The following is a 27,761-nucleotide window of genomic DNA, read 5'->3' on the forward strand; positions in this document are numbered from 1 at the left end:
CCCTGCCTGGACACAGCCCTCTAATCCTGCCCTGACCAGGATGCAGTGTCCAGCAGTGACCTGCTCTCCTGACAGACAGTGAAGGCAACACAGTTCAAATGAGATGAAAATAGATGTTAGTCTGGTCTGTATTGTAAAGCCTGCATTGACTTAGAATGATAACCATGAATAATGAATAACCACATGCAGCCCTTTAACTGCATGTATGTGGCCCTTGTCAATTTAAAGATCATGAAGAAAACAACAATTTTATTATGAATTATTATTATTCATTACTAGACTCTAAATATTACTCAAGGGTTTTTGTTTTGTCCCATGCTTTTGTCATATATTGAGTATTTATTGACAATCAGTTTTATCTTGACCTTTAGAGTATATACTTTATTGAATATTGTTTTGATCGTTTAAGCGCTTTGTGACCCTGGTCTGGAAAAGCGCTATATAAATAAAAATTACTTACTTACTTACTCTGAAAAAGATCTGAAGCAGAAGCTTTTATTGTCGACAAACCATAGGAATTTTTTTTATGGTTGCGGTACAGAATTAACTGATGAAATAAGACACAAAATAAGCAATAGAAAATGCTTATTAACTGAGATGTTATTATATATTTTATTAAATGTAGGAAAAAAAAGCAATATATACTGTATTTAATTTGTTTCAAAGTGGCATAAACACAATAATATTATTATTGTGGCATATCTTTGCTTCATTTTATTACTTCATTTAATAGTATTTGCTACTTTACTTATGCTCGATGGCGCCTTATAATTATGTATTAAATGTGGCTCCTGAGGAAATCTAGTTGCGAGGGGGATACTATCCCAGCATGCATGTGGTTTAATGGTTATGCAAAAAAAACAACAATAAATCTTAATGTTATTATTATATTAATCAATAAATAGATGGAAAAACTATTTATTCTTGTCTTGCACTTTTTTTTTCCTTTATTACTGTTATAAAAACTATAACATTTTTTGAGTTTATAGATCAAAAAGAAGCTTTTTCGTCATGTAAATATCTAAACCAAATGAACGTTTATATACGTTAAAATGATAAGTTCCTTCTAAGTACGCTAATAAATTATGTTTATGGTTTTCATAAATGCCTAAAATAAACACCAAAAATTGCATTTGTATGTTTTAGCGATGCATCAACATGACAGTTAAAAAGGTTTTTATATTTGTCGTAAAATAGAGCACAAACTGAATGTTTATATATCACTGAAACCTGTCAACACCAAGAATGAAAAATGAATGAGAAGTCAAGCAAAGGCAAGAAGGGAAGAGAGTGTTGTGTCTCACACACATCACATATGTTTCTGTGCGTCATTGGAGAAGCTGTTTTCAGTCATTTAAAGTTGAATAAAGTTTTTTTTTTTTTTTTAAGGAACTTTGCCCTCTGGTAGGACAGAACACCTAACGGTTTACAATAAAATTTCTCAAGACAAAAGTAATTATTTTTTTTACCATTTTAAGAAGTACCAAATGTTATTGTATATAAAAGATGTGCTAACATAAGTTTAGATATAAGCATTCATATACATGATCACAGTACATTTATGGTCATAATAATGACGCTGTATCTGAAGGTGTTTTGACGGGAATTATTGTAAGTGGCACAGTTGAATGTTAAAAAACGTCATAACTGATTCAAGGTAACTCGGGAAAGCAACAATTGACGAAAACAAAGACGTTTTTTGAGAAGGAAATCCGCTGTGTTCTTTCAGTTGTGGTGCAAGACGTGTTGTGAATTAAAAGATTGCAGCTTTTGAGGAGACAAGTGTCACTTCCAGTTTCTAACTCAAGTGGAAGTGGTGCAATCAGTGGAAAGATTTGTGAAAAAGTCATCTGAGGTTTCATATATATAGGTTTTAAATGCCTTATAGTTTATAATAATAAACATATGTCCTTTCAAGGTCATGAAAATTAGTTATGTATATCAATATATCAATCATCATGACCATGTTTTGAAGTTTTTACTTTATAATGTTCTCCCCCGTCTGAAATGTTAATGTTGTTATGATGTTATAATGGCTTCACTCCTCCTCCAGCCAGCTGTATTCAAGCCCTGCTTTGTTTATACAACGAGTGCCTTGGAGGTGGATACTCCCAGGATTGATGATGCCCAGTGACATTAATACTTGGCTTATCACAGCAGAGTGGGTGTGGTTATGGTAAATGGGATTGTATCTCCAGAAAAACAAAGCGTTTTCAGTGGGCAGGGTTTAAGAACATTTTCTAATGTAAATATTTAAATTACGAATATGATAGTTTTTGTACAAACAAAAAAATACTGATGAGTACAATTGAGGTCCAAGATTTAAACGTAAACACACTTAACCCCCAAAATGAGTTGACCTTCAACAATCTAAATTTAAAGAAGACTAGAATGCTGGAAATGATTTTGGGAAGCACCAACACTGTCATCGCCAGTTTAACAGATTCAATAAATTGTGTCCAACTCAATCCCACAAGTGATATCATTTGATATCAAATGAGTAAAACCTACTAAGAATGTATCTACTAGCAAACAGTAAATATTTTTAGTTTTTGATTGACTTTTTCATTTTAAAGGAAATTAAGGAATTTAAGGAATTAAGGTAAGGTAAGGTAAGGTAAAACTTTATTGATCCCTCAGGAGGTCTCCTTCGGGAAATAGTTTAACTGACTGAAATTTTTTTAAATTAAAAAATAAAAGATAACACAGACCTTAAAAGATTTTCTTTCAATGTACATCCATAATTTAAGTTGCATCTTTAAAGGCTTGTAAATAAAAATTAAATTCTGATTCTATCCCACTGGTGCAAACTTTAAGAGAAGCTCTAGTCATTCTTTAATACCACGTGTTTCCTTACAAGGACATTGTCTCCAGTAACGTCCACTCTCTGGGCAAGACTTTATAAACAGACATGAACAATAAACCATCCATGTTGCAAAAGTCTTGATATAGAAGTGTTAATCCCTAGTTAAAGTGGTGCCATGACAACACACCACCAGAAAGTAGACTCTCATTACAAAAGCTCTTTCTCTCTGAGATCTCATTCACTGCTCTCTTTTTATGTGGTTGCCATGGTGAGTTGGATTAGATATGATTTTTGGTCTGCTTCCTGTTTGTAGGCAGTTATTGTCATTCTGAACGTCATGATAGCTTTAATCCCCAACTTTGTTTTTTATGTTTATGTATCAAAAAAAATCTGTGCTCTCATCATCTGGGTTGATGCAAAAACCTGCTGACAGAGGGTATTTATGGACCGACGGGAGTGATGCGACTACACTGTAGAGAAGATAACTCTTGCCCCTTGGCTCGCTAGGGCTTGTTACATCATCAAGTGAAGTGGAGTGTAAACAAAAAGTGTATTATAGTTTGTGGTTGGCACTGCCAAGCTCAGTACATGACAAATTTGGTCAACTTTCCCGCAACACAGAATATTATTTTGCATCAATAACCGGCTGTGAAACATCACATGGTTGTATATTTTAAGTTGTTTATTATCATTTAATGGAGGTATATTCCATTTCATCTCTATCACGAGACATCAGCTCTTATTCTAGTTTAAAGATAAAGATGACAGTGATATGACATGATATGCAGTTTAAGTTTGGGATCAATTGTAAAACAGTTTTCTACCAATGCCTCCCATCCCTACAATATTGACAATATACAATCAAAACACTGACTTGAATACAATTGTTACTTTACTGAATAAGAAAGTGATCTTGAAGAAATATAGTTTGACAATGGTTTTACAAAACAGTTTACTTCAGCAATGAACTATAAGTTATTATAATGAATTCAAGGGGCTCATTGATTTGCTAGTTAAATATGGACTTCAAATTTAGCGAACAATTTTATTTTGACTAGATATTTACTATATAGAGGAAGATTCAGGAGGGCCAGACCATTTAAAAAATATATAATAATGCTTTTCAGGTTTTTACGAGTGCAAGGCAGGCAATGGACTCCATCTTTGTACCATAGTTTATTTACAGTTGATAATTGCTTAACAAAAGATCAGGAATTCTGTACATTAAATAAAAAAATCATATGTATGATTATGTACAATACTGAATACTGTTGTACTATACTGAAGTTGAGGAAATAGTAAGTAAACAATAAACAAAAGCAACAATGTCAGGCTGGGGATCAATAAAGATAATCGCATCAAATGTTATTATTCATTAATATTTGATTTTATTGTTTAGATGAAACATATTTCCCCCTTACAGAAACACACTTGAAAAATAACAAAAATGTCCAAAAATTCAAAAAGTGCAACCACACAAAATACCAAAAAATTCTGCAGAAACAACAGTTCAAAGACCGCCTAGCATTTGACAGCCCGGTATTGACAAGAGTTGACCTCTAGTGGCCCTCAAGATAGTTAAGTTTGAGAACCCTGGTGTGGATAAGAGCAACACTAAAAAAGAAAAACAGGGCAGAAAGGGTTTCTGTTCATAAAATAATAACAGCATCTTTGGCAAAAATACATAGTGTGTTATCGATTTTGAAAAGATTCAACAGTAAGTTCATGAAAAACTGAGGTTAGTCGGTTCACTTTGGAAAAACAAGAGGCTCTCTCTTTGGTTTTCTCAAACAAAGTTTTGAAAATTGCTTTATATAACAGAAATTGGATCCGATTGTAGATTGAATACAGTGGTGGTGTTGCCTATCTTTTGAAAGTGACTGGCCTTGCAAGTGCCGCCCTGAGGATTGCATGTATATAGTCCATGTTTCCATTGTATCACATTAGCAGTCAGGCTAACGCCCTAAGCCTGTTAACTTTTCGGTTCTGTTTCAGAGTCGCATGGGAAACATAACACGCATTCATTATAGCGAAAGCCAAAGTCCTGTAAGTACTTTAGATACAGTCACCACCAGTGCTTCATTGCAATGACACATAAGAGGACGGAATAACTCTTTGCCAATAATGACTTTTCCCACGAATGTGAAGAAACAGTTCAGAGGAAGAAGTCAAAAAGACGATGCTGGCGCAGCATTAACCGTACTTCCAGGGTTCCACACTCTAACTACAGCAAGCTGACTCACTGGAGACCTGTCTATTTTTTTTTCTTCACATCCTCCTGGAGAGCCGAGAATATCACTTACATTAAAAGCTCAAAAAGGGTTGCACTGGATGACTTTTCTTTCTTTCCCAGACATGCTTTTTTTTTCTGTAGAAAAAGGCATGTGTAGGATTGAAAATAAACGGTCATGGCATGTAACAAGGTCACTAATCACAAGTCCGCCTATATTCCTGAGTGATATATGGTATTTTTCTAGGCAGGAATGCATGCTAACTAGACCCAGGTGCTGCCGAAGCTGTTCTTTCATTGGTATGTATTGAGGGATTGCTGTTTTACATGTTGTACAGTCACGACTTTTCAAGCAAAGTTATTAACGCAGCGTGCCCAGGGAGTAATCTCGACATGATTCATATTCCTCTTGTTTTGAAGCTCGACTACATGCCGCAGGATTTTTAATGAATGTCGAACTCATTTGAATTTTCTTCTCCTGTCTCCCTCTTTAAGCCCGCAGAGTGGGAATGGGGAAATGATGGAGGATAAAGGGCCTCGTGTAGCCGACTACTTCGTGGTTGCAGGCCTGACTGACTCGTCCAAGCCTTTGGAAGATGAACTGCCCTTTGACGACGGTGGTCCAAAGTCTGTGAAACCCAAAGCCCCTATTACAGATGTGGCCGTAATCATCCGCTCTCTGGGCGAGGAGGTGCCCCCTGGGTTCACATGTGTAGAAAACACCCCCTCAGGCCTCTCGGCGGAACTGAATGGATCCAGTCTGAGGGGCCCGCAGATCTTCTTGTGCTTCAAGCGAGGCAGAGATAAGCCTCCACTGATAGATCTTGGGTAAGCAATAATCCCCGGTGACTGACCTTTTACTCACACAGAACCACTAATCACCTCTCGACCTAATCTCCTTGTAAACACATCCTCTAGCCTCACATATCCGAGTTTCACTGGTTTTAAGGTGAATCCTAATTTCAGGGTTTTGTACGAGTGGAAGGAGAAGCTGAAGCCTGGATGCCACATCGTCCAGACAACGCCCTCAGGTCGCCCCGCCAACATCAGCAGTTCGTCCTCACAGCGAATCTATATCACGTACCGACGTGCCCCCAAGAGCCAGCCTCACACCTCACTGGCCGTCACAGATGTGTGCGTCATCATCCCCGCCAAGGGGGAGACACCACCTCACACCTTCTGCAAGCTGGACAAGAACCTTAACAGCAGCATGGTGGGGGAAAATCCCTTACTGACAACTTTTTCAAGTACAAACTTTTCTTAAACCTCTTTTGTGTTACAGTGGGGATCATCCATTTATCTTTGCTATAAGAAGTCTCTTGCTAAAGCCAACACAATCGCATTCAAAGCAGGTAAGCGTCGATACCACGTTAATGTCGTGCATTCATCAAGCAGGTAAAGTAATGATGGCCGGTTGTTTTTCAGGGCTGCTCTGTCGGTATCCTGAGGACGACTATGAGTCATTCCCACTGCCAGAATCCGTACCGATGTTCTGTTTGCCTATGGGGGCGACAATCGAGCGCTGGCCGGCTCATACCAAACACTCGCTGCCCGTCTTCTCTACATTTGTACTGACAGGGGCATCAGGAGAAAAGGTACTAAGATTTATTCATGGACCAAAAAGGACTGATTAATCCACTGCATGTATGATAACAATGTATTGGAGTCTGTAGCCTGAGTGCTTGTTAAGGGTAGACAGTGTCACATCAATACTTAGAATCCAATTTTAAGATCAGAGCTTGTTGTGTGGGAGTAACAAATCATGGCCATATTGGTTATATAATGATTTGCTAGATGGAAAGACTTAACAAGATTAAGTACAAACTGACATTTTCCAATGGATCAGTTGCCATGATACGATAAAGATGTGTTCTTACCTAACTGTGACCTTCTTGTTGTTATCTCATAGTGCACAATTCATTTATGAGCCTCCTTTTGTTACCGATTTCCTTCAGGGTTTGCCTTCACCGTCCATCCTCCCATTTCCCAGCTCCCTTCACATCCAAACTGTCCCTCTGATATTCACAGTTATGTCTTTATTCCTTAACAGACTCGTTTACTAATTTTAGTCAAGTCATGCCTTTTAAGTTCCTGAGCATCTTTAACTTTCACTCTTGAGATTCTCCTTCTTTCTTTCGTGTCAGAACTACTGTTTTATAAGTGTTTCAGTACTGCGCTGTGTTACAGATTCTCATCTTTCCATCATGCCTTCACTCTCCTCTTCACATCTCTTAATCCGTACACAGCGCAGAATAACTCATCCCAGAACTTTTCCTGCATTCATTAGACATTTTTTCAGCCTTCAAAATAGTGTTGAAGTCAATACTCTCTCTAAATACTGTAACTGTGATGTTGCCTGAGCCAACCACTCTTCGTCCTTTTCCCTCACTTCCAACTTTTTTTTTGGTCCTTAACTTTCGTATCCATCATCTTGCTAATATGATCCCCCACATCCCCTCTCTCTTTTTTATTCTCATCCTTAGTTCTCCCAGGTCTTACTTCAAACTTTCTCTCACCCTTGCTCCACTTGGTAACACCTTTTTTGATCCTCGAACCTGCTTCAGATCATTTGACCCACAAGCATATTATATAATGTTACCCTGGTCAGTCTGAAAGGTGCTTTATAAATAAAGATTATTATTAAGATTGATATATTATAGTCATGAGATTCAAGATTAGGAATTCTTAGAATACTATAATTATAATTTTTTTTAATTTAATTTGCAGTTGCCTTTTATCTTTATCAGAATTCATGTTTTCCTCAGACTGGGTTCCCTTGAGGACTGGGTTTTTTTTAATGAACTGCTATGTTTACTTCCATGACTACTTTAATCAATGTCCATTTTTGGAGTTAGGAGGGTTTTAAATAGTGAAGTGCTTGTCTTTTTTAGAGCAATGCAGCATAAAAGATATTCTGCAGCTTATCTTTTGAATAATGGATGGTTCATGCGCCACTGGGTTGGTGTCGAGGGTTTAAACGCAGGATGCCTCTAAGCCTCTTCCCTGCAACCTGAATCCTGCAGGCTGTTCTCTCCTGGCACTCCGTGTCTGGATTTACTTGTTTATTTATTTTACAGAGGAAGACTTCAAAGTCATGAATGTGTTTTCACTGATTAATTTTAAGCGAAATGCTTCCGTGAAGATGCCAGATCTAATCTGAATAAATCTTTGAAAGTACCTCTGAGTTTGCATCAGGTGGTCTATGTTTGTGGAAAAATGTGTTTGTTGTTCTGTTCCCTTTTAACACCTCCATGGTGTGTACAGGTGTACGGAGCAGCCATCCAGTTCTACGAGCCTTACTCGGAGGAAAAGCTTTCAGATCGTCAGATATCGCAGCTGGGCCTGCCCGGCTCTGAACTCGGACCCGATGGGACGAAGAGTGTTTACAGCAACAAGAGCATCTGTCTCCTCTCCCATTGGCCCTTCTTCCAGTCGTTCAGGAGCTTTCTCACTTTCCTTTATCGATACTCCATTTCTGGACCGCATGCTCTTCCCATAGAGAAGTACGTTTCATCGACTCATTATTTTCTGTTTATGCCAATGCTTGGTGAGTTGTTTCCTGCAAAGAAATACTAATACATTCATGTTTTCTTCAGACACATCTCTCACTTCATGCAACACGTGCCATTCCCCTCCACCCAGCGACCTCGCATCCTTGTACAGGTGTGGACTTTTTACATATATTATATGTAAATATATTTACATGTAAAAATTCAAAATAATTGTATGCTAAGTATGTTGTGATGTGTGTCTAAAAGATGGCTAATAGTGCTATGAAGTCCTGATAGGGACATTTGAGTCACACATGTCAAACTCAAGGGAAATAAATTGATAGGTAGTGATGGGTTGATTAGGCTTCATGAAACAGCAGTATAGTGAAGCCATTGTATCATGAAACTCTCGGCTTCATCATATTTAGCTTTAATCGACTAATTCAATGAATAACTTTTTTTTTTTTTACCAAGGAAACATAAATAAAAAACTAAGAATGATCTAGTGATGGTTTGATGAGGCCTCGTGACACAGCTTAGTAGTGAACACACTGTATCATGATACAGTGTTTTTATTTTAAAAGGCCACTAGATTGCACTTTTAGTTTGAAAGCGATGGCAAGTTTCATAGAATAAGTAGATCAGAGCCAAGGATCATAAAGTAGTGATGTGTTGATGACGCTTCATGAAGCAGTGTCATGTTGTTTAGAGGTCAGTAGGTGGCACCATCAGTTTAAAACTGTGTTGTTTCAGTAGAACAGTTGTTCAAAACAAAGGAAAATAGTGCACAGACCACCATCTAGTGGACTATGAGTATAATGACACTGCTTCATGAAGCTTCATCACTATTATAAAGCATTGAGTACCGTCTAGTGGATTTTCAAAATTAAGAAACTATATCATGAGTGTCTTCACTACCCAGCAGTTTCATGAGGCTTGATCAACACATCACTGAAATTATGTAGTCTACAGAACACCTAATATATGAATGTATCTTAAGACAAGTTTATTTATAAGTCTTATTTTGATTTTTTCCTCCCAACCAGCTCTCGCCACATGATTCTCTAATCCTGAGCCAGCCCGTTTCCTCTCCCCTACCACTGAGGTAAGTAAATCACAAAAGTATCAGTGGTCATGATGGCTGTTATAAAATATACTCAAAAGAACTTAGAGATCTTTTTAAATGAATTTATTGGATTATCTTTTTAAAAAATGCTCTTCTGCTGTGTTCTATTCAGCGGTGGAAGTCTCTCCACATTACTGATGAACCTTGGTCCCAAAAATGCTGCTACGCTGCTGGTGTTGGCCGTCACTGAGCACAAGATTCTGGTTCACTCGCTGCGTCCAGCTGTACTCACCAGCGTGACCGAGGCACTGGTGTCTGTAAGTCAAACATAAACATATTCATCAGGGGAACAACTAGTGCAAAAGTGGTTTTTAATTGAATTGATTTCCCGTTTCAGATGATCTTCCCCTTCCACTGGCCGTGCCCGTACATTCCTCTCTGCCCGCTCGCTCTGGCCGGCGTCCTCAGCGCTCCGTGCCCTTTCATCGTCGGTGTCGACTCCAGATACTTTGACCTTTACGTGCCTCCAGCCGACATCAGCTGCGTGGATCTAGACACCAACACTATCTTCCAGTGAGTTAAACGACCAACACGTGATTTATTTTTGTTTAGGTTTTCTCGCACGTTTAAAAGCAAAAAGCTTATCTGCGTGTGTCAGTAGAAGTCTGTTATGTAACAAGTAGAGAAGGAATGTGAAATTTATTGTCTTAACATAAGGCTGAGACTCATCCCTCATGTGGGTTTTTTTCAAACATTCTAAACATTAAGCTGTCAGCATGTATTACACTTATCTCTGTCTGTCTTATTTCTGCGACTTGTATTCACCCTTCATCGATGTAACGAGAACCATATGTTGCTATTCCAGAAAAGATGACAAGAAGGCTTTGACGTGGAAAATTTTACCCAGGAGAGCCTGCAAACATCTTCTCAACTCCCTGAATAAAATCCATCAACAGCTTACTGAGGGTGAGTCCATCTCATGTGGGTTTACGTGAGGATCTGCTGAATAATTGAAGATGCTGAGTCTGCTGAGTCAGCGTGCATGCTCGGTACAAGAGGATCGACATTGATTGTATTGTAAAGTCATACTAATTGTGTTTACTGCACATGCTGGATGTTATTTACACCTGCTGTTTCCCGTACTTGTTTGTGCCTCATCATCACGCTATCTTTTTCATTTCCCCGTCTGTTTTGTTTTTTTAATCGTGTCAATCGAATTCTAACATTTTTTGTTTGAAGTGCACTTTGATTGTTCTGGTGAATCTTATAATATTGTTTCTTTTATGTGTTATTTAAAGCACTTTTTATTTACTTATATTTAAAACACAAGTTTCAAACTCTTTCAAATAAATTCACGACCAAATAAATGATTATCTTATAGGTCAAGTACCATGTGACTTTTGTTCCTGACCTCTTGGTTACTTTAAAAAGTTAATAATAATTTGATTTCTTTGGCAGATTCTCATGACTTTCTTGTTCTAACCTTAAAAGTAGCTTAATATATGGATGTACCACAGACTGATTACAGCACCTACTGTAAACAAAGTTAATACAAAAGTTAAAAAACGCATTTATATAATAAAGGCTTTTTTTTATTTTACTTTTAACCTTCAATAGTATGGAATTCTTTTCAGTGTTTTGTCCCTCACGATTGCGTAAATGCTTTGAAGTCAAAAGTGTTTTTGGAAATCCAATTTTAATTTAATTTCCTTCTATATAGACCTTTGAAGAAGCCGGTTTACTTTCATTCAGCACCCTGCTGAACTAATCTCTCTGCTGGGTGCCGAGGAGGACATAACAATTATCATGCCAAACCCATAAAAACACTACTTTACAGCGCCAGCGTTTATCGTACTTTCATCAGAGACTATAAAACCTTATCTCAATTTAATTTATTGACGGACCACACACAGAACAGATAAAGACACGAAATACTCTGTGGATTTTCTCCTTGAGAAAAAAAATAGTCTGAATAATTGAACTGTAACTTATTATAATAATGTTCTGCTTTGTTTCCTCAGGGGGGCAGTTTGACCGTGAAGATGTGCAGATGGAGCACACGGTGACAGATAGTGAGCTCAGCGGTGGGAAAAGTCTCCAAACTCTCGAGTTGGAGATTCAAGAAGCCTTTCTCCGGTTCATGGCCGCCATCCTACGTGGCTACCGCTCCTACCTGCTGCCCATCACCCAAGCTCCGTCAGAGAAAACCACAGACGCGAGCTCACTTTTTGACATCCAAGGTAAACCTCCCAAATGCTGTTGTGTGACTTCTTATGCAAGAAGGAGAGTAAAGAACAGAACGCTTCGACATCATTAAGACGTCTGTTATCGCAGGAATGCGTCTTCACACGATGCATATGTTTCTGACAGGCTTCGTCAAGAGTCGAGATCGCTCCCACCAGAGGTTCTACTCCCTCATGACCAAGACTCAGATGTTCAGCCGCTTCATCGAGGAATGTTCCTTCGTCAGCGACAAAGACGCGAGTCTGGCCTACTTTGACGAGTGTGTTGATAAGGTGAGACTCGCAATTAATCCTCATTACGACCCCGGAATCATTAACATGTCGTAGAAACAGATACTGAAATTGCCGTGACCTCGCTTTCTCGCATTCAGGGAGACAATTAATCACATCCTGTCTGCTCTAATTTAAAAAAGAAGCGCCTGCATCCTGGTTTAATTTAAAGCTGCTGCTGTTTCTGATATGCAAATAACACAATTAAATAGTGTTTAACTATCTTTTCTTTCATTAACATTCTTCCTATTAAGATGTGTTTTCCTACTCACTGATCAACTAATCTTTGTACTAATCTACTATTTTTCCTACTTTTCTGCTGCTCGGTCTGGTAGTTGTTCACAGGAGGAAAGGTATGTTCATTCATTTATGTTTTCATTCCATCAACTGTTTATTTGTTTTCTTTGTTTTCAAACCGCTTTGTGTGCACATTTGAGTCATCTTTCCTTCTGTTATGAATGCTGTGTCAACCAACATGAATAATCTGCCGCTTAAACAAACCACAGCACTCTGCAGATGAGCTCTTATGATTGATTTTACCTCAAAAACTAATAATGCAATTAATAATGAATGCTTTACACAAACTACATTTCTTTAGGCGCCACAATATTTGCTGTGACTGCAATGAGTGGCCATCCAGACGAAAGAGAAGGGATAAAAAAGTAGAGTCTTTCTGTGTGGAGATAGTATGTTCTCTGTTGTTGGGTGGGTTTACTCCGGGTACACACGAGTCCTCACGCCCTAAGCTGCTGCGATAGGCTTCACCCCCAACAAAAAATGTGCTTTAATAAATGTAATTATGCCATGACCTATTAAAAAAAAAAGAAGTTATATTTACATTTATATTATTAATTGTATCTTTAAAAGAAAATGTCTATATTTTTGGAACATATTTTGAGTAATAAGAAGAAACTGAACAAAGTAAAATAACCCCCCAAAAAATAAAAAACAAAGAAGAGTTTTCCCAGAACTGATCAACAGTCATCGGAGATCTTATTGGCTAAAATCTCAAATGTCATAATGACGAGCAGACTCCATCTGGCAGAAATAATAGTCTCTCTTAAAAAGGTTGGTTGTTAAAATAGCCATTCAATGCGAAACAATTCCCGACGTAGGAAATATCAAGGGACATTTTCTACCTTTTACCGCTCTTTTTTTTTAGACAAATTAAAGTAATTTAGCTTGCTGTGTTGCGATGTGCCAAATTATTGTTTGTCCAAATGGCAAGTAGAGCTTTGATAAATAAATATGGAGCATGTTGTGTTTGTCTAATTGCATAAAAATCTTTATGCAAAGCTGATTAACGAACAATAATTTTTTTCTTTTTCTTTAATCATCACCGAAAGATTTTTGGCAGATATATATATATATATAGAGAGAGAGAGAGAGAGAGAGAGAGAGAGTTTTCTTTGCTATGCTTGCCTCAATTCCACAGCATGGTTTTAAATAACTTAATCCAGATTACCACACATGATTCATCATCGCAGCTTCTGCTTAAACACAACACGTGGTCTTATGTCAGATGGAGGCTAAAGGATTAAAAGTGAAAACCAGTAGAAAAGTTCCTGCTCCAGCACAGTGATGTTGTTCAAGCATACAGTTGTTTTTCCTTCATTTAATTTCCTGCTTTCTAGCTACATTTTCTTTGTTCAATTTCTTCAAGTTTTCCCGACCAGACAAAGGCGACAAAACATCCGTCCGCCATCCCATAATCTCCTTTATCTTGCAATATTGTGCAATTAGGAAGTCAGACCTCCGCTGTGTCACTTTACAAATGCTCTTTGTGTTAAAGAACTGGAAGCATTGAATCAGTGAACGTCTGCTGAGGTCGGCATTTATTGAGCTATTGAGAAAGACCTCTTTAGAAGAAGAGGAAGGTCAACAAGCGAAAGAGGGGAAATGTAGCATCCGAGCCGGAGGGTAAACAGGTCAGGGGGATTGACTTGACTGAATCATGCACTCGGCTAAGTGGAAAAAATGATCTTTCACAGCTCGGGAGATTGAAGCACTGCCATGATATCAATGTTTGTCAAAAATAAGCGCCAATCATGACGGTTTATCAGAATGTCTGTCACAAATTCTACCTCATGCTTGGTAAGACCCTTTTCTTTCACCAAGTGTTATTCACTGGCATCTGTCAGTGGCGAAGTGTATTGGCAACAATTTGACGACACATATTACGAAACAGGGGTTAGATATGATCAGTGATGTCATTTTGCGACCATTATGGTTACCGTGGTTTACTCACAGCTACTCACAGTTTACTCTTATCCCAGTTTATGTTGTGTTCGTCCTTGGAAACTGCCTCAAATCAATAAAGGCTGATTTTGTATTTAACACTGCTCAAATACAGGCTGAGATCGCCTAGTTTCGTGTGTGTGATCAGCAAAACCTGATTTAGTTTGAGTAGGAAATATTATAAGTAATATTATTACTTTTTTTGATTTTTATTAATTTGGTTGGTTCTAAACACCTGCATATTATGTTGCTAAATAAAACTATGTTAAATGATTTCATTATCCTCAAAGTACTTTTGAAAGATTTCAGCAAGTTGCAAAAACACTGCCATAAAAATAACTATGATCATTTTGGTCACATTAACTGTGAAATAACATATTTAAACTGTTACACAACTTAATACAATTCATTGCGATACTGTAGGAACAAATATATTTGTAGTATTGTCGAGTACTTGACTCTGGTGTTGCAGAATTTACAGACCACATGACTCTTGACGAAGTCGTAACTGCTTTCATTCGTTTTGAAACCAAAATATGTCCAAACTTTAAAATATTTGTAATTTTAAATAAAACAAATATATATTTTATTCACCTTTTATTGAAATATAAATATATAAAATAACTGATAAAAACAATTTAATTTATTTAATTTCAATTCTGAAATTGGGGGAAAGAAGTACACGTGACATCATATCCGATGCGAGGTTTGCTGTCAGATGTACCGGAGCTCTAGTGTGATTCCTATGGATTTATGTTTCAGCGGAGCTTAGAGAAGCCAACAATAATGTCTTTTGCCATCCAGATGGACAGCGAGCGGCCTGAGGACACCAGATTGATTGAGCTGGATGAGTCATATCTCAGCGAGCACACCGTTTACATCAACCCTCCAGAGCTGCCCCCACTACCACAGGGAGAAGAACATCCTCTTTGTTATAGGTACACGTCCCCCCCCCCGAAGTGATTGATTCATCTTCCCACACACATTTCCTCACAGCTGTTGTAGAAGAGTTGAATCTGTCAGCACAGCGCGGCTGATACTTTCAGATCAAAAGCTCTTTTCTAACATCAAAGTGTCGAGAACCGGAACTATTGTTTTATTTTAGTCACTCTTACGTCTCCGCCAGTCACAGGTTCTTATCGATTAAAATGTGTTTCTGCAGTTACTCCGGGTTCCCTGTCCTGAGTCCTGAGCTTCTGGAGCCACTTGAGGGACAGAGCACTTCTTCATCCAGCCTGACGTCACGCAACAGCAACCCCGCCAGCCCGGCAGCCATTTTTAGACGCTCCAAACAGGTCAGCACAGACGTAGCAAAAAATGAGGACACTGCAAAAAGAGTTTGCGTTGTATTTAAAGTTAAAAATTGCCAGTTTTCTAATGTTTATATAAAAATGATCCCTAAATCTATAGAATGGATTTGATGTTTTGATATCCAGTTAGTCCTGCATTCAATTTTAAATTGTATTAAACCCTGCATTTAACATTCCTTAAGCTGTACCAACCCTGTTAAAATAAATACAAAATCTGTACTTGTCAGCTAAATCAAAATCATAATAAATAGAATCAGGCAGTTTTAACGAAAAGCAAGACGTCAGTGCTTAGATTTTATTTTTTGAAATGTATTAATATGCCTAAAATGGGAAATCATGATTTATTGTATGTTTAAAATGTGTGTTTCTGCAGGAGCTCAAATCTGCGCAGAAGATGGCCAAGACTCAATCGTCCGTGCCTCAAATGTGGTCCAAATGTCTGCTGCGTCACTGTTACGGTCTGTGGTTCATCTGCCTGCCGGGCTTTGTCAACAGCTGCCACTCCAAAGTGCGTTCGCTCCGGCTGGCGTACGACGTCCTGAGGAAGATGCAAGACAAGAAGCTGCAGGCTCCAGATGAGGTAGAAGAACAAATAAAAGTCCAGAAATACTTTTTATTGGACACTTTTATTGATAGAAACATATCCTCTGTTTCCCTATTAAGGTTTGTTACCGAGTGCTGCTGCAGCTGTGCGGTCAGTACAGCCAGCCGGTCCTTGCCGTCAGGGTTCTGTTTGAGATGAAGAAGGCTGGAGTCCAGCCCAACGCCATCACCTACGGCTACTACAACAAGGTTAGTGCTTTTTTTTTTTTGCACGGCTGCTCTTAATGTTTATTTCAAACATGAGTTGTAATGTATACATGCTGCCCGTGCAGGCGGTTCTGGAGAGCACGTGGCCCTCCACCACCAGGGGGGGCTTCTTTCTGTGGGCCAAGCTGAGGAATGTGGTGAGAGGTGTGGCCCAGTTCAAGCAAGTGGGGAGAAAACAACAGACCCCGCACCGGGACCCTCAACTGTCAGGTCAGAATAACAATATCCAGAGTAACCCTGATATCTGATGCTGACTGATTTACACGCTTGAGCAGAGACGTGTTCTTGGGTTCTGTTGCTTCAACAAACATCTTGTAAGTCTATACGACATTGGAATTGAAAGCACATTTTTGGATTTTTAACCTAAAGACCCGCCTAACAAGAGGGAAATTATGGGCTGCTGGTAAGAGGGCAGAAAGTATTTTTTAAATAGAAATCCAACCTTTTAAAATAGAAACTACTGAATTAAAAAAAAACATCTAAATAACCCAATTTAAACTTGTAAGATTAGAACAGTTAAAATGTAACCATTTATTAGCCTGATGACACTGATTTACCTCCATAGAAATTACAATAACATCCTAGTTTTGTGATCTGATGATCCTGCTGGAAACTGAAAATCACATCAGCATCTTTAATGTCCACAACATGATCAAGTGCAAGTACTTCTCAGGCTCATCTGCCTAATACTATGTGTTTACTTGAGGAAATCGATGTTTTCTTGCCTTCAGGCTCTGACAAAATGATGTAAGAAACACTTAATTACAGAAGATATTCACGCTAAATGTTTCATGGCTTAGACTCATTGCATTTTTATGGCTTTCAAGGTTAAAAAACGGATAGAAATCAGGAGGAGACACGAATATATATCTAACTATCCGACAGTCGTGATATACAGTAACTATCAACACCGTTTTGGCCAAAAACCTTGAAGCTAATTCCTGGCAGCGGAAATAAAGCAACTTTATCATCTAATATGATATGTGGGCTGATTCATTTTATCCATAGTTTACTAAAGATGTCTCAACAATCATAAAATATTGTATAATTAGGACGCTGTTTACTTCTTCATGTCTCATCTGAGAAATACGGTCAGATGTGTTTCCAACATGAATTAGAAGAGGAAGTATTTTCTCTTCATTCTGTTTGTTTCATTCTTCATAACGTTTATCACAAGCTTATCCTTAAACACACATTTAAAGTACTGGCACATTCAGCCGTACAAATAAAAATCATCAGCTTATTAAAAAGAGGAACTAAAGAAGAAACTGCCTAGTAAAAGTTTGGAACTTGTAATAAATAATATCTTCTGTTCCCACTTTCTCTACATTATTTGAATTATTTCTGAAGAGTCGGCAGAGTACACCATGAAATCATTTAGGAGATAAAGGATCACCGAGGTTCATGAGCCAAAACAATAGTTTCCGCTCGAGTAATAAGCAAGTACAGGCATATGTGACGTCATTTTTAATCATCTTGAAAGTCAAAAAGAGCTGAATTCTATTATAAGATATAGCTAGTTGACATGAAAATGTACATAATATGGTTACATTTGATGTTTGATGTAGCAACAGCTTGGAATCAATTGATAAACTACTTAATATGTCTTGTAAGAGTTTTGTCTGTATCAAAAAAAAAAAATCTGTTTTAAAGAGCATCTAGTTTTTCTCAGTATACTGATTGATGTTACGTTCAGATTTCTATCTTTTTTTATGTTGCTCAAATCAACTCTTTCTCTTACGCTCCGACAGACGGCAGCGATCTGGACACTGTCAGTCACGGTAGTTTGGACAGTGCTAACGACTCTGCTGAGCGCACGTCCATCGACACAGACTTCAATAAAATGGACTCAAGTGACGATGGATTCAGCACAGGTACGAAAAGAAAAGTCTACCTTTTTTTTCATCACTATATGAACATATTTCTCATTTAATTGTTTAACATGAAGGTTGGTGAATAAAATTGTTCCACGGAGTTCATAAAGAAATATGGTTATTTCAATGCTGCTCTGAACATTATTTAATCATGACTTAACTATATTAAAGGTGGACAGTCAGACCAAGGGTACGATTCCTTATCCAAAGAGGAGGAGAAAATGTGCTGCAGGGAAAGTGAAAATTCATCTCGAATTGAAGACAAAGGAACAAGAGATTCTGGTGAGTTATGATTAGCTGTGCAAAAAAAGAGAATCATCACGGTGGTAGAAACATTCGCCTGCCGAGTCATTTTCCGGTGTGGGCGTAATGTAGCTCTTGTTAAAAATGATGTCAACGGACGTAGGTGTTATGTGACCATGTAATCGCCTGTCTGTACGCATGTGTGAAACAGGATTTATTCAGGATGAATATATGGTTTGAGAAAGTAACTTGGAACATACAGAACTGATTGAAGCGGCAAGTTTTTTATTCTGCAAATTTCAATTACACATACTACTGGATGTATCTGCTGTTGATGTAGTCTAGCATCATTGGAATATGAGTGAATTTAGAAATATTTTTGAATGAGTGACTGGCTTTTACATATGAGGAAATCCTAATTGTTTTGTTTATTTATTGAGATGTAGTGTGTAAAAGCAATGTTTTCTACTAAAGTTGATGCTAAGATCTTTCAAAAGGTTTACTTTCATGACATTTGTAGCTGTTAACTCTTCAATTATACCATATTTACATTTTTACTTAGGTTATTTAAAGTAAGGTTTCGGGGGAAAACAACTAGTTAAATCCTTCTGATATTCCACATAATATGATCTATGATCAGATTATTAATCTATGTCTTAGATCTGTGTCTATTTTATACATTAATTTTAGGTTTTTTTCAGCATGTGAAAGAGTTTTGTGTATCTTTATAGTAAATGTTTACAATATAAGAGATTATTTTTAATGAAAGAATGTGTTTAATGTGGAATAAATCAGCGGATGTTGTTGTTAATATTATTGGAAACCCTGATCAGAATAATTAAGTATAATTTATTTAAAAAAACATCTTTATATTTACAGGATGGAGTAGAAATAACCAAATATTTGCACTTTCAGGCAAAATCAGAGTAGTTCTTCAGCTGTTGAATATATCTTTATTTCAATCTACTTCAAATAACAAAAATGCTTTTATATTTGGGATTTACACTCAACAGAATGAAGTCATCATCGTATATAATATTTGTCCCTAGAATTTGCTCTGATACTTAAGGTGACTTATCGTATCTTCAACCTACAGGTCCTGACATTGATTCCTCAAACAGCAGCAACACAAACTCCTCTGAAAACTCCAAAGATGCTCACGCAGTAAATCCCAGCGAGCAGTTATCAAGTCCAACATATCACGTCAGCCGTCACTGCAGAACAAAAACAGAGCGTCCAAAGTCCCTGGACCTGTCAGGTGCAGATGGAAAGCTAACACTTACAGTCCCTCAGCTGGTGCACCAGCCGGTGGTGGAGGAAGAGGAGGGAGGGCAGAAGGGGGAGGAGGGAGGGAGTTCAAGTCCACTTTTAAAGAGGAGCTTCAGCTGCACCGTGAGCAGGACTGATATCCAGACGGGGTTCGATCCCCTGTCTCTCTTGGCAACATCAACACAAGCAGAGAGCGACAACAACAACACCCCGACGGCGCGCCGCGAGCTGGCGGAGGAGATCGAGACGTACATGAACCACAACAGTCCTTTAATCAGCCGGGCGCCCAGCCTGGACCTGCAGCAACCCTCCAGCCCCTTGTTTCAACCCACCTCTCCTCCTCACTCGTGCCCTCGACCCGCCCCCCTGCTGCGCTCCAACACACACCTCCCGCTGCCCGTCAAACCCAGGGAGCGCATGAGACAGTCGCCCTCCCTCCCTCTTGGACCGTCCAGCAGGGACAGGCCTTCGTCTTTGGTGTCTCCCTCCTCGCCAACTCCGTCCACGTTCTCCAGGGACTCTCTGTTCACGCCCACCCTGGACAGCTTCAGGAGCAGCTTCATATCGGCGGGCAAGGGTGTGGCCGAGAAGGCCAGCCGCCTCTACTCCCGGCTCTCCTCCCAGACCTCCTTAACACAGGTCCGTACCCTCCAATATTTTCCCTAAAAGTCCCCTAAAATGTAGTAATGGGTTGATGAGGCTTCATGAAACAGCTATGACAATGTATCAGGATCTTTTTGAAAGGCCACTAGATGACACTCTTGGTTTGAATATGATGCCAGGTTTCATTGTATTGGTTGAATAAAGACAAATATTATAAAGCAAAGAGTGTCATCTAGAAGTATTTCAAAATGAAAACACTGCATCATGATACAGTGTCTTCATTTTGAAAGGCCACTAGATGGCACTAAGTTTGAATATGATGCCAGGTTTCATTGAATTAGTAGATTATAGACAAATATTATATCCGAGAGTGACATCTAGTGGATGTCCCCTAAAATGTAGTAATGGGTTGATGAGGCTTCATGAAACAGCTATGACAATGTATCATGATCTTTTTGAAAGGCCACTAGATGACACTCTTGGTTTGAAAATGATGCCAGGTTTCATTGTATTGGTTGATTAAAGACAAATATTATAAAGCAAAGAGTGTCCTCTAGAAGTATTTCAAAATGAAAACACTGCATCATGATACAGTGTCTTCATTTTGGAAGGCCACTAGATGGCACTAAGTTTGAATATGATGCCAGGTTTCATTGAATTAGTAGATTATAGACAAATATTATATCCGAGAGTGACATCTAGTGGATGTCCCCTAAAATGTAGTAATGGGTTGATGAGGCTTCATGAAACAGCTATGACAATGTATCATGATCTTTTTGAAAGGCCACTAGATGACACTCTTGGTTTGAAAATGATGCCAGGTTTCATTGTACTGGTTGATTAAAGACAAATATTATAAAGCAAAGAGTGTCATCTAGAAGTATTTCAAAATGAAAACACTGCATCATGATACAGTGTCTTCATTTTGAAAGGCCACTAGATGGCACTAAGTTTGAATATGATGCCAGGTTTCATTGAATTAGTAGATTATAGACAAATATTATATCCGAGAGTGACATCTAGTGGATGTCCCCTAAAATGTAGTAATGGGTTGATGAGGCTTCATGAAACAGCTATGACAATGTATCATGATCTTTTTGAAAGGCCACTAGATGACACTCTTGGTTTGAAAATGATGCCAGGTTTCATTGTATTGGTTGATTAAAGACAAATATTATAAAGCAAAGAGTGTCATCTAGAAGTATTTCAAAATGAAAACACTGCATCATGATACAGTGTCTTCATTTTGAAAGGCCACTAGATGGCACTAAGTTTGAATATGATGCCAGGTTTCATTGAATTAGTAGATTATAGACAAATATTATATCCGAGAGTGACATCTAGTGGACTTTCAATAAGAAGACAATGTATCATGATACAGTGTCTTCCCTTCACAGCTGTTTCATGAAGCCTCATTGACTCATCTCTTGTCAAATGTTCTCTAACCTGGTTCTTGTTCACAACAGGATGGCTGTGACCGCATCAGCGTGTCCTCCCTGACCTCAGGAGATGTAGACTGTTCCTCCCTGCTGGACCATGACTCCATTCTGGACCCGGACGGATTCACGTCGCCTCAGCACAGCAGCGTGTCTCGACTCAGGAAGAGTCCTGTCGTCGGACACAACAACCTGGGAAGCCCCTGCACTCCTGACAGAGTCTTCAGACACAACTCCTTCTCAGGTTTGTCCACAAACAAGTGACATTTTACATGTCAATAGTTTGAAAAATAAGAAAATATGTTAACGTTATATGGAGCTGATCAGTGCCATACTTCCTTAAACTTTTTCTCGTTCAGAAAACAAATACATATGCTTTATTTGTCAAGAAGTGACAGTTACACCATTCTACTGAGCCTCCAAGGCGATATAGAGGAGGAAAATGTATTTTATGAGATCTTGATAAGATCATCATACGTAAAATTATTTTCTTTTTTTCAAAAAGTTGATGTGATTTTTGTTATTTAACACTGGATTATTGGAGTCTACTTACAATGTGATAACGTGTATGTGGCAAATGACTGGTTGAAGAAACATGTATTGAAGAATAAGAGACGTTTTATGCACATAAATTGTAATTATATTATATTATACTAACATATAACTAAGAACATTGTACTATAGCATAGGTGGGAGCATGCTTTCCGTTGAAAAGGCTCCCTTTCATTTCTCCTAATGTCATATACTTGTATAAAATCAATGTCTCTTATCTAAATCATAGAGACTGAGCTTGTAAATGAGTGGGTTTGTGTTGCCACCTAGTGGTTAATATTAAGACACGTTCCAGGGAAATGTTTTTATTGCCCAGCAGTTGCTTCAGTTTAGAGTTTGTGTCGAGCATCATCGAAAAACAGGGCGACAGTGCTTACGATACGTCCCAGTGCCTGTATTTTAGTCCTAGCTCAAAGCAAAGATCAAGCTCTCCATCCTTGACGTGTCGAAGATCACCGGCTATTTAATGTATAGACATAACAAGACGTGGCAATTGGAACTTGGAATCTCGAGAAAATCTTCTTTATCAATAAATTCCTGACAGGAGTGACACAAAAAAATGTATCGCTTTGTTGGAACAAGCAATAATGTGACTTGTTACTCCTTTTTAGATAAACTAACTTTTCAACCTTGTCCATGAGATGCAACGATGGCTTTTATTTGCAATAGGTTGCAAACGATATTCAAAATATTTGTATTATTGTCTAAATAAACTATGATCTAATTACTGTAAATTAAAATTAAATAAAATGTAAACTCAAAACTCAAAACTAAAGCAAGTCATGGGTTGATGAGTCTTCATGGAACAGCTGTGTAGTGAAGACTGTATCATGACACAGGATCTTTATTTTGAAAGGCCACTAGATGGCAGTCTCCGCTTTATAATGATTGGCTGCAATCTAATAGTGACAACATTTTCTAACTTGGGTTGCCATTTCAAAATCAAGACACCGTATTGCATCATCTGTTTCATGAGGCCTCATCATCCGAGTATTTACAGTGAACTAAAACAGTTTCCACTCAGATGGTGCTCTCAGCACAAGTCTACAGGTGGTCTGTGCTCTACTTTCTCCTCCACCTGCAGCGCTGTAACGCAACACATTCACAGTAGATGTGTGCCTCATGATTCATTCTGATTTGAATGACGCAGTAACACGTGGATAAAAAATACAATTTTATATATGATACATACTGGAGCGTTTGTTCTATGTTGCTTGGATGCTTTCATTTCTCAGTTTCTTGATTTAAAAAAAAAACTAAATTTAGTCAGAAGAAAGCTCCGTCTGTATTCTTTGAGAAATAGGCCAACAGAGATGAACGCTGATTCATGGCGCAGGAAGCCGTGCACAGCCGGAGGCACACAACAAAAGATGACATTTGGGGAAACATTCATGGAAAAACCACTGATCACAATGTTTGCTCTGCAACAATCAGGCTGATTCCTCTGTTGTCCTCAGGTGCTCTGGCACTTCCTCCGAAGATCCCCCGAACCCCCGAGTCGTCCCCGGACGCCGGCCGCTTCCAGCCGTCGCCCAGCTACACCGTCGAGGTGAGTGAGACGCCGGCGAGCGACCGGACCTCACGTTGAAACTCGTGTTTGTGTTGTGACAGGTGCTGATGTCCAGCTGCTCTCTGTGCAAGACCTGCGACTGCCTGGTCTACGACGAGGAGATCATGGCGGGCTGGACCGCCGACGACTCCAACCTCAACAGCACGTGTCCCTTCTGTGGCACCGCCTTCCTCCCGTTCCTCAACGTGGAGATCAAAGATCTGCGGCCACATATCAAGTGAGAAAATCAATTTGGTGTTGTTTATTCTTCTGATCTACTGCAGCTAACGCTCGCTGTGTCCTAGCAGGACCACCTCAGACCCCGTCACAGAGGAGGACACGTCCATGTCACTCAACTCCGACATTTCTGAACCAGAACGAAATCCCAGTAGATGTTCCGCCGCGTCCGCACCCTACTCCGCTCCCGAGCCGGTGACGGTTCCGTATCTGAGTCCTCTGGTTCTCTGGAAGGAGCTGGAGAGTCTGCTGGTGAACGAGGGCGACCAGGCCATCTCGACGCCCAGCGTTGTCGACCAGCACCCCATCATCTTCTGGAACCTGGTGTGGTACTTCAGACGACTGGAGCTGCCGAGTCACCTGCCGGCTCTGATACTGGCCTCCCAGCACTGTTGCCATGGAGACCAGGTTAGTCTATAGCAGGAGACTTGTTAAGTCCTCTTCAGATCTGGATGTTTAACTTCAAGTGGAGACATGAAATAAAACTTTATTAGTTCAATTGTGATGACATTTATCGATGTCCAGGACCACTAGTTTTATGAAAGACACCTTCTAAATATTTCAGTTGAATTTTCTCTTTTTATCATTTTATTTCACTACAATTACTTAATTTACTGACTCCTTTAAGAAACATCTTAAGATGTTTTTATTTGTTCAGGCTTTTCCTTGATTTTCAGGAACTCCTGTTGTGTTATCAGTTTTATCTTGATCTTTAAAGTATATACTTTATTGAATATTGTTTTGATTGTTTAAGCGCTTTGTGACCCTGGTCTGGAAAAGCGCTATATAAATAAAAATTACTTACTTACTTACTAATTACTTGTCCCTCATGTGATCACTGTACAACTTTAAAACTTAGTTTTGTAGATTTGTTTACAGCTAAATAACAATTTTGTTTTGCTCTTTATTATTATTCTTTATTTATTATTTTAACTGTAAAATTACTTTAAATTATTTGATTTAAGATGTTAGTGTCTCCTTTTCTATTACTTTTATCAACGTGCCCTCTAAAATACATTTTAAAAGCCATATATAATTTCTACAGGTTATAATTAAAAAGGGTTTCGATTACAGTTTTTAATTTGTTAGTTGTTTAATCACTACTATGTAAAAAAATCGTTTGATTAGACTGAAAATACTTCATTTCTGCTGAAAATTCTAAAAAAGTAATTCTAATAAAGTAAATAAATACATGTTTCTACAATTATTATTTTTTTGGAGAACCTTTTAATACAAATCTATAAAAACGAAATGATATTCGGTCAAATAACAACTTTATCTTGTTCACTTAAAGTCAATATACTTATATTTAAACTGCCTTTTATCTTTTTGTCAGATTTAGTTTCTCTTTGTCCATCATATAAAGGCATGTTTTAACAAGCCTTTATATGATCAAATGAAATGGAGAAGATGTCCAGTAGTATTAATTGATTAAAAAAAAATCAAGGTGAACAGAATCTTCATCTGAAACTATTGTAGTGTCCATCGCTGTCACCCGGTCCATTAATAAAAGCCTCTCATTGGTTCAGACTCCGGTGTCGACCGAGGAGAGCAAGCAAGTGCTGGTGAGGATCATGTGGGACAACCTGAAGCTGCACCAGGACAGAGTTCATCCCTGTTACGTGCTGTGGAACACACACTGTGAGTTGCTCACTCCTTAAAGTCTAAAGATATTTAAAGCCGAGAGACTTTTTAAAAAGTGTCAAATAGAAAGTCTGATCAAGGTCACACATTTGCATTTAAATGACACGAGAAGAAGAAAATCATTCATGATTTAATCCAGGACTTTATTATGAGGTTTTTTATCGTCTTTCTTCTTTTTCTTCTCGCTCAGGTGCCAACTCGCTGGTGCGCTCGGGGTTGTGCGCCGAGGGTCAGATCTTCACCGTGGAGCTGCTGCAGAGCTTCGTGAGGAGCATCAAGAAGAGCGACGTCCATCAGCCCATGAGCCAGATCATCCAGATCCTGGGCCCGGAGTTGGGCTTCAAGAGGCAGAGGTGAGAGGAAACACAAGAACTCTCTCCATCTCACGTCAATAACACAACGAAAACATTCACCTTTTTCCTCGCTCTACAGGAGTCTGTACCGAGATCTTCTGTTCCTGGCTCTGGTGGCTCTGGGCAAGAACAACATCAATATCAGTGAGTTCAAAATATTATCTCTGTTCTAAAAAGTCTCTGCTCAAGTTTCCCCTCCGTGACTTTGCCAGTCCTCTGACGCTCCCTGCAGCACCACCAACAGGTCAAACTTGTCACTCCAGCCCGTGAATTATTGATCGCTGATACATTTAGCCGGCGGGTTCGTGTTCCCTTCAGGGTGAATTATTACTGATCCATTAACATCTGACTCGCTGCCAAAATTAAGATCATAATTTTTAATCTGTCTCTCGGCAACACCCAGACTACTGATGACTTCTCTGCAGGGTTAGTATGGTCTGTTTGCATCCGAGGAAAACTGATGCTGTATTTTTATTATTAACTCTTAAGTGCAACTTTAAAATGCTATATCTGAAGAAAAACAATTCATAATTTTATAAATAAATTGTTTTATATTGACTGGGAATCCTTGTGACTTATGAAGCAAATCCTTTAAAATAGAATACTCTGATGAATTACAAATATATATATATATATTTTTGTGATATATATATATACAGTGTATATATATTTATGAGTAAGAAATGAAGAAAGGATAGTTGTAAAGACGTAGAATTCCTAATTATTTTGTCAGACCACGTCGCTTTGAACGTTTTTACTCGTATTTGTGGATTTAGTGCCCCCTGCTGGCGTGACGTGTGAACTGATAAGCCTCTCGTCTTATATGACGGACGTGAATGACATAATTATTAATGAATAAAGAAATACATGTTTGGATACAGATATGTGATTTATACATATATAACATTTCGAAATAAATACATGAAATCTTTTTTTATACATACAGTACATTTTTTTAAATATACAATTACATCTATTTATAACTATAAGTTTAGCTTCCTTTGATCTCGCATGAATGTTTAAACAATTGAATAAATGGAAAATGATATTTGTTTAATAAATGTATTCTTCTTATGGTGGTTTTCAAACAACGTACTGGTGCGTTACCGCCACCTACTGGTATGGAGTGTGGCTTGGAATCTAATTTTCTTCCAATTTACTAATAGGTATAAATAAACTATTATAAAGTATATTCATAACTTAATCATTTCTATAATATTTTTTAACTAATTTCCTAATTCCAGTACCAAATCATAAATCTTTTCATTTAATATTATAATAACTAGGTAATATTTTTGCTCCATTTAATGGACGTTCATTCATAATGTCTTGTAATTAACTTATTTATTCAGGTTGATTTAAAGTTTGTTAATAATGATAAAAACAAAAAAAAATGTTGCTAAAGATGTTTTCTTAACTTGGATTTTCTCTTATCTGTTGTCTTATTACACTTTATTTCTTATTAATCTGTTTCCATTTTTATCGTGAAGGAATTTTTTTTATAACGTTAACCCTTGTGTTGTCTGTGGGTCAAGGT

General features: G+C 38.2%; 1 protein-coding gene across 3 annotated transcripts in view; it reads left to right on the plus strand.

The window, feature by feature from the left end:
• The window catches only part of dennd4a (DENN/MADD domain containing 4A), a 31,789-nt gene that overhangs the window by 684 nt on the left and 3,344 nt on the right, over nt 1-27,761 (plus strand). Inside the window, exons 2-29 of one of the 3 annotated variants that reach the window (XM_087796741.1) lie at nt 5,532-5,864; nt 6,003-6,249; nt 6,319-6,388; nt 6,462-6,631; nt 8,301-8,539; nt 8,633-8,699; nt 9,574-9,632; nt 9,766-9,910; nt 9,991-10,166; nt 10,459-10,559; nt 11,615-11,833; nt 11,964-12,109; nt 12,442-12,459; nt 15,149-15,282; nt 15,507-15,639; nt 16,028-16,234; nt 16,318-16,446; nt 16,530-16,674; nt 18,216-18,338; nt 18,510-18,620; nt 19,678-20,489; nt 21,920-22,133; nt 23,899-23,990; nt 24,053-24,228; nt 24,296-24,635; nt 25,757-25,868; nt 26,062-26,224; nt 26,304-26,368. In XM_087796741.1, the coding sequence (XP_087652867.1) occupies nt 5,554-5,864; nt 6,003-6,249; nt 6,319-6,388; nt 6,462-6,631; nt 8,301-8,539; nt 8,633-8,699; nt 9,574-9,632; nt 9,766-9,910; nt 9,991-10,166; nt 10,459-10,559; nt 11,615-11,833; nt 11,964-12,109; nt 12,442-12,459; nt 15,149-15,282; nt 15,507-15,639; nt 16,028-16,234; nt 16,318-16,446; nt 16,530-16,674; nt 18,216-18,338; nt 18,510-18,620; nt 19,678-20,489; nt 21,920-22,133; nt 23,899-23,990; nt 24,053-24,228; nt 24,296-24,635; nt 25,757-25,868; nt 26,062-26,224; nt 26,304-26,368 (4,924 nt within the window). In that variant the 5' untranslated portion in view covers nt 5,532-5,553. The remainder of the gene's footprint in view (nt 1-5,531; nt 5,865-6,002; nt 6,250-6,318; nt 6,389-6,461; nt 6,632-8,300; nt 8,540-8,632; nt 8,700-9,573; nt 9,633-9,765; nt 9,911-9,990; nt 10,167-10,458; nt 10,560-11,614; nt 11,834-11,963; nt 12,110-12,441; nt 12,460-15,148; nt 15,283-15,506; nt 15,640-16,027; nt 16,235-16,317; nt 16,447-16,529; nt 16,675-18,215; nt 18,339-18,509; nt 18,621-19,677; nt 20,490-21,919; nt 22,134-23,898; nt 23,991-24,052; nt 24,229-24,295; nt 24,636-25,756; nt 25,869-26,061; nt 26,225-26,303; nt 26,369-27,761) is intronic. The other 2 variants (XM_087796742.1, XM_087796743.1) reach the window with 2 other exon arrangements.

The sequence above is a fragment of the Callionymus lyra genome, chromosome 8 (genome assembly GCF_982586985.1).
Source record: "Callionymus lyra chromosome 8, fCalLyr1.hap1.1, whole genome shotgun sequence".
Classification (NCBI taxonomy): Eukaryota; Metazoa; Chordata; class Actinopteri; order Syngnathiformes; family Callionymidae; genus Callionymus; species Callionymus lyra.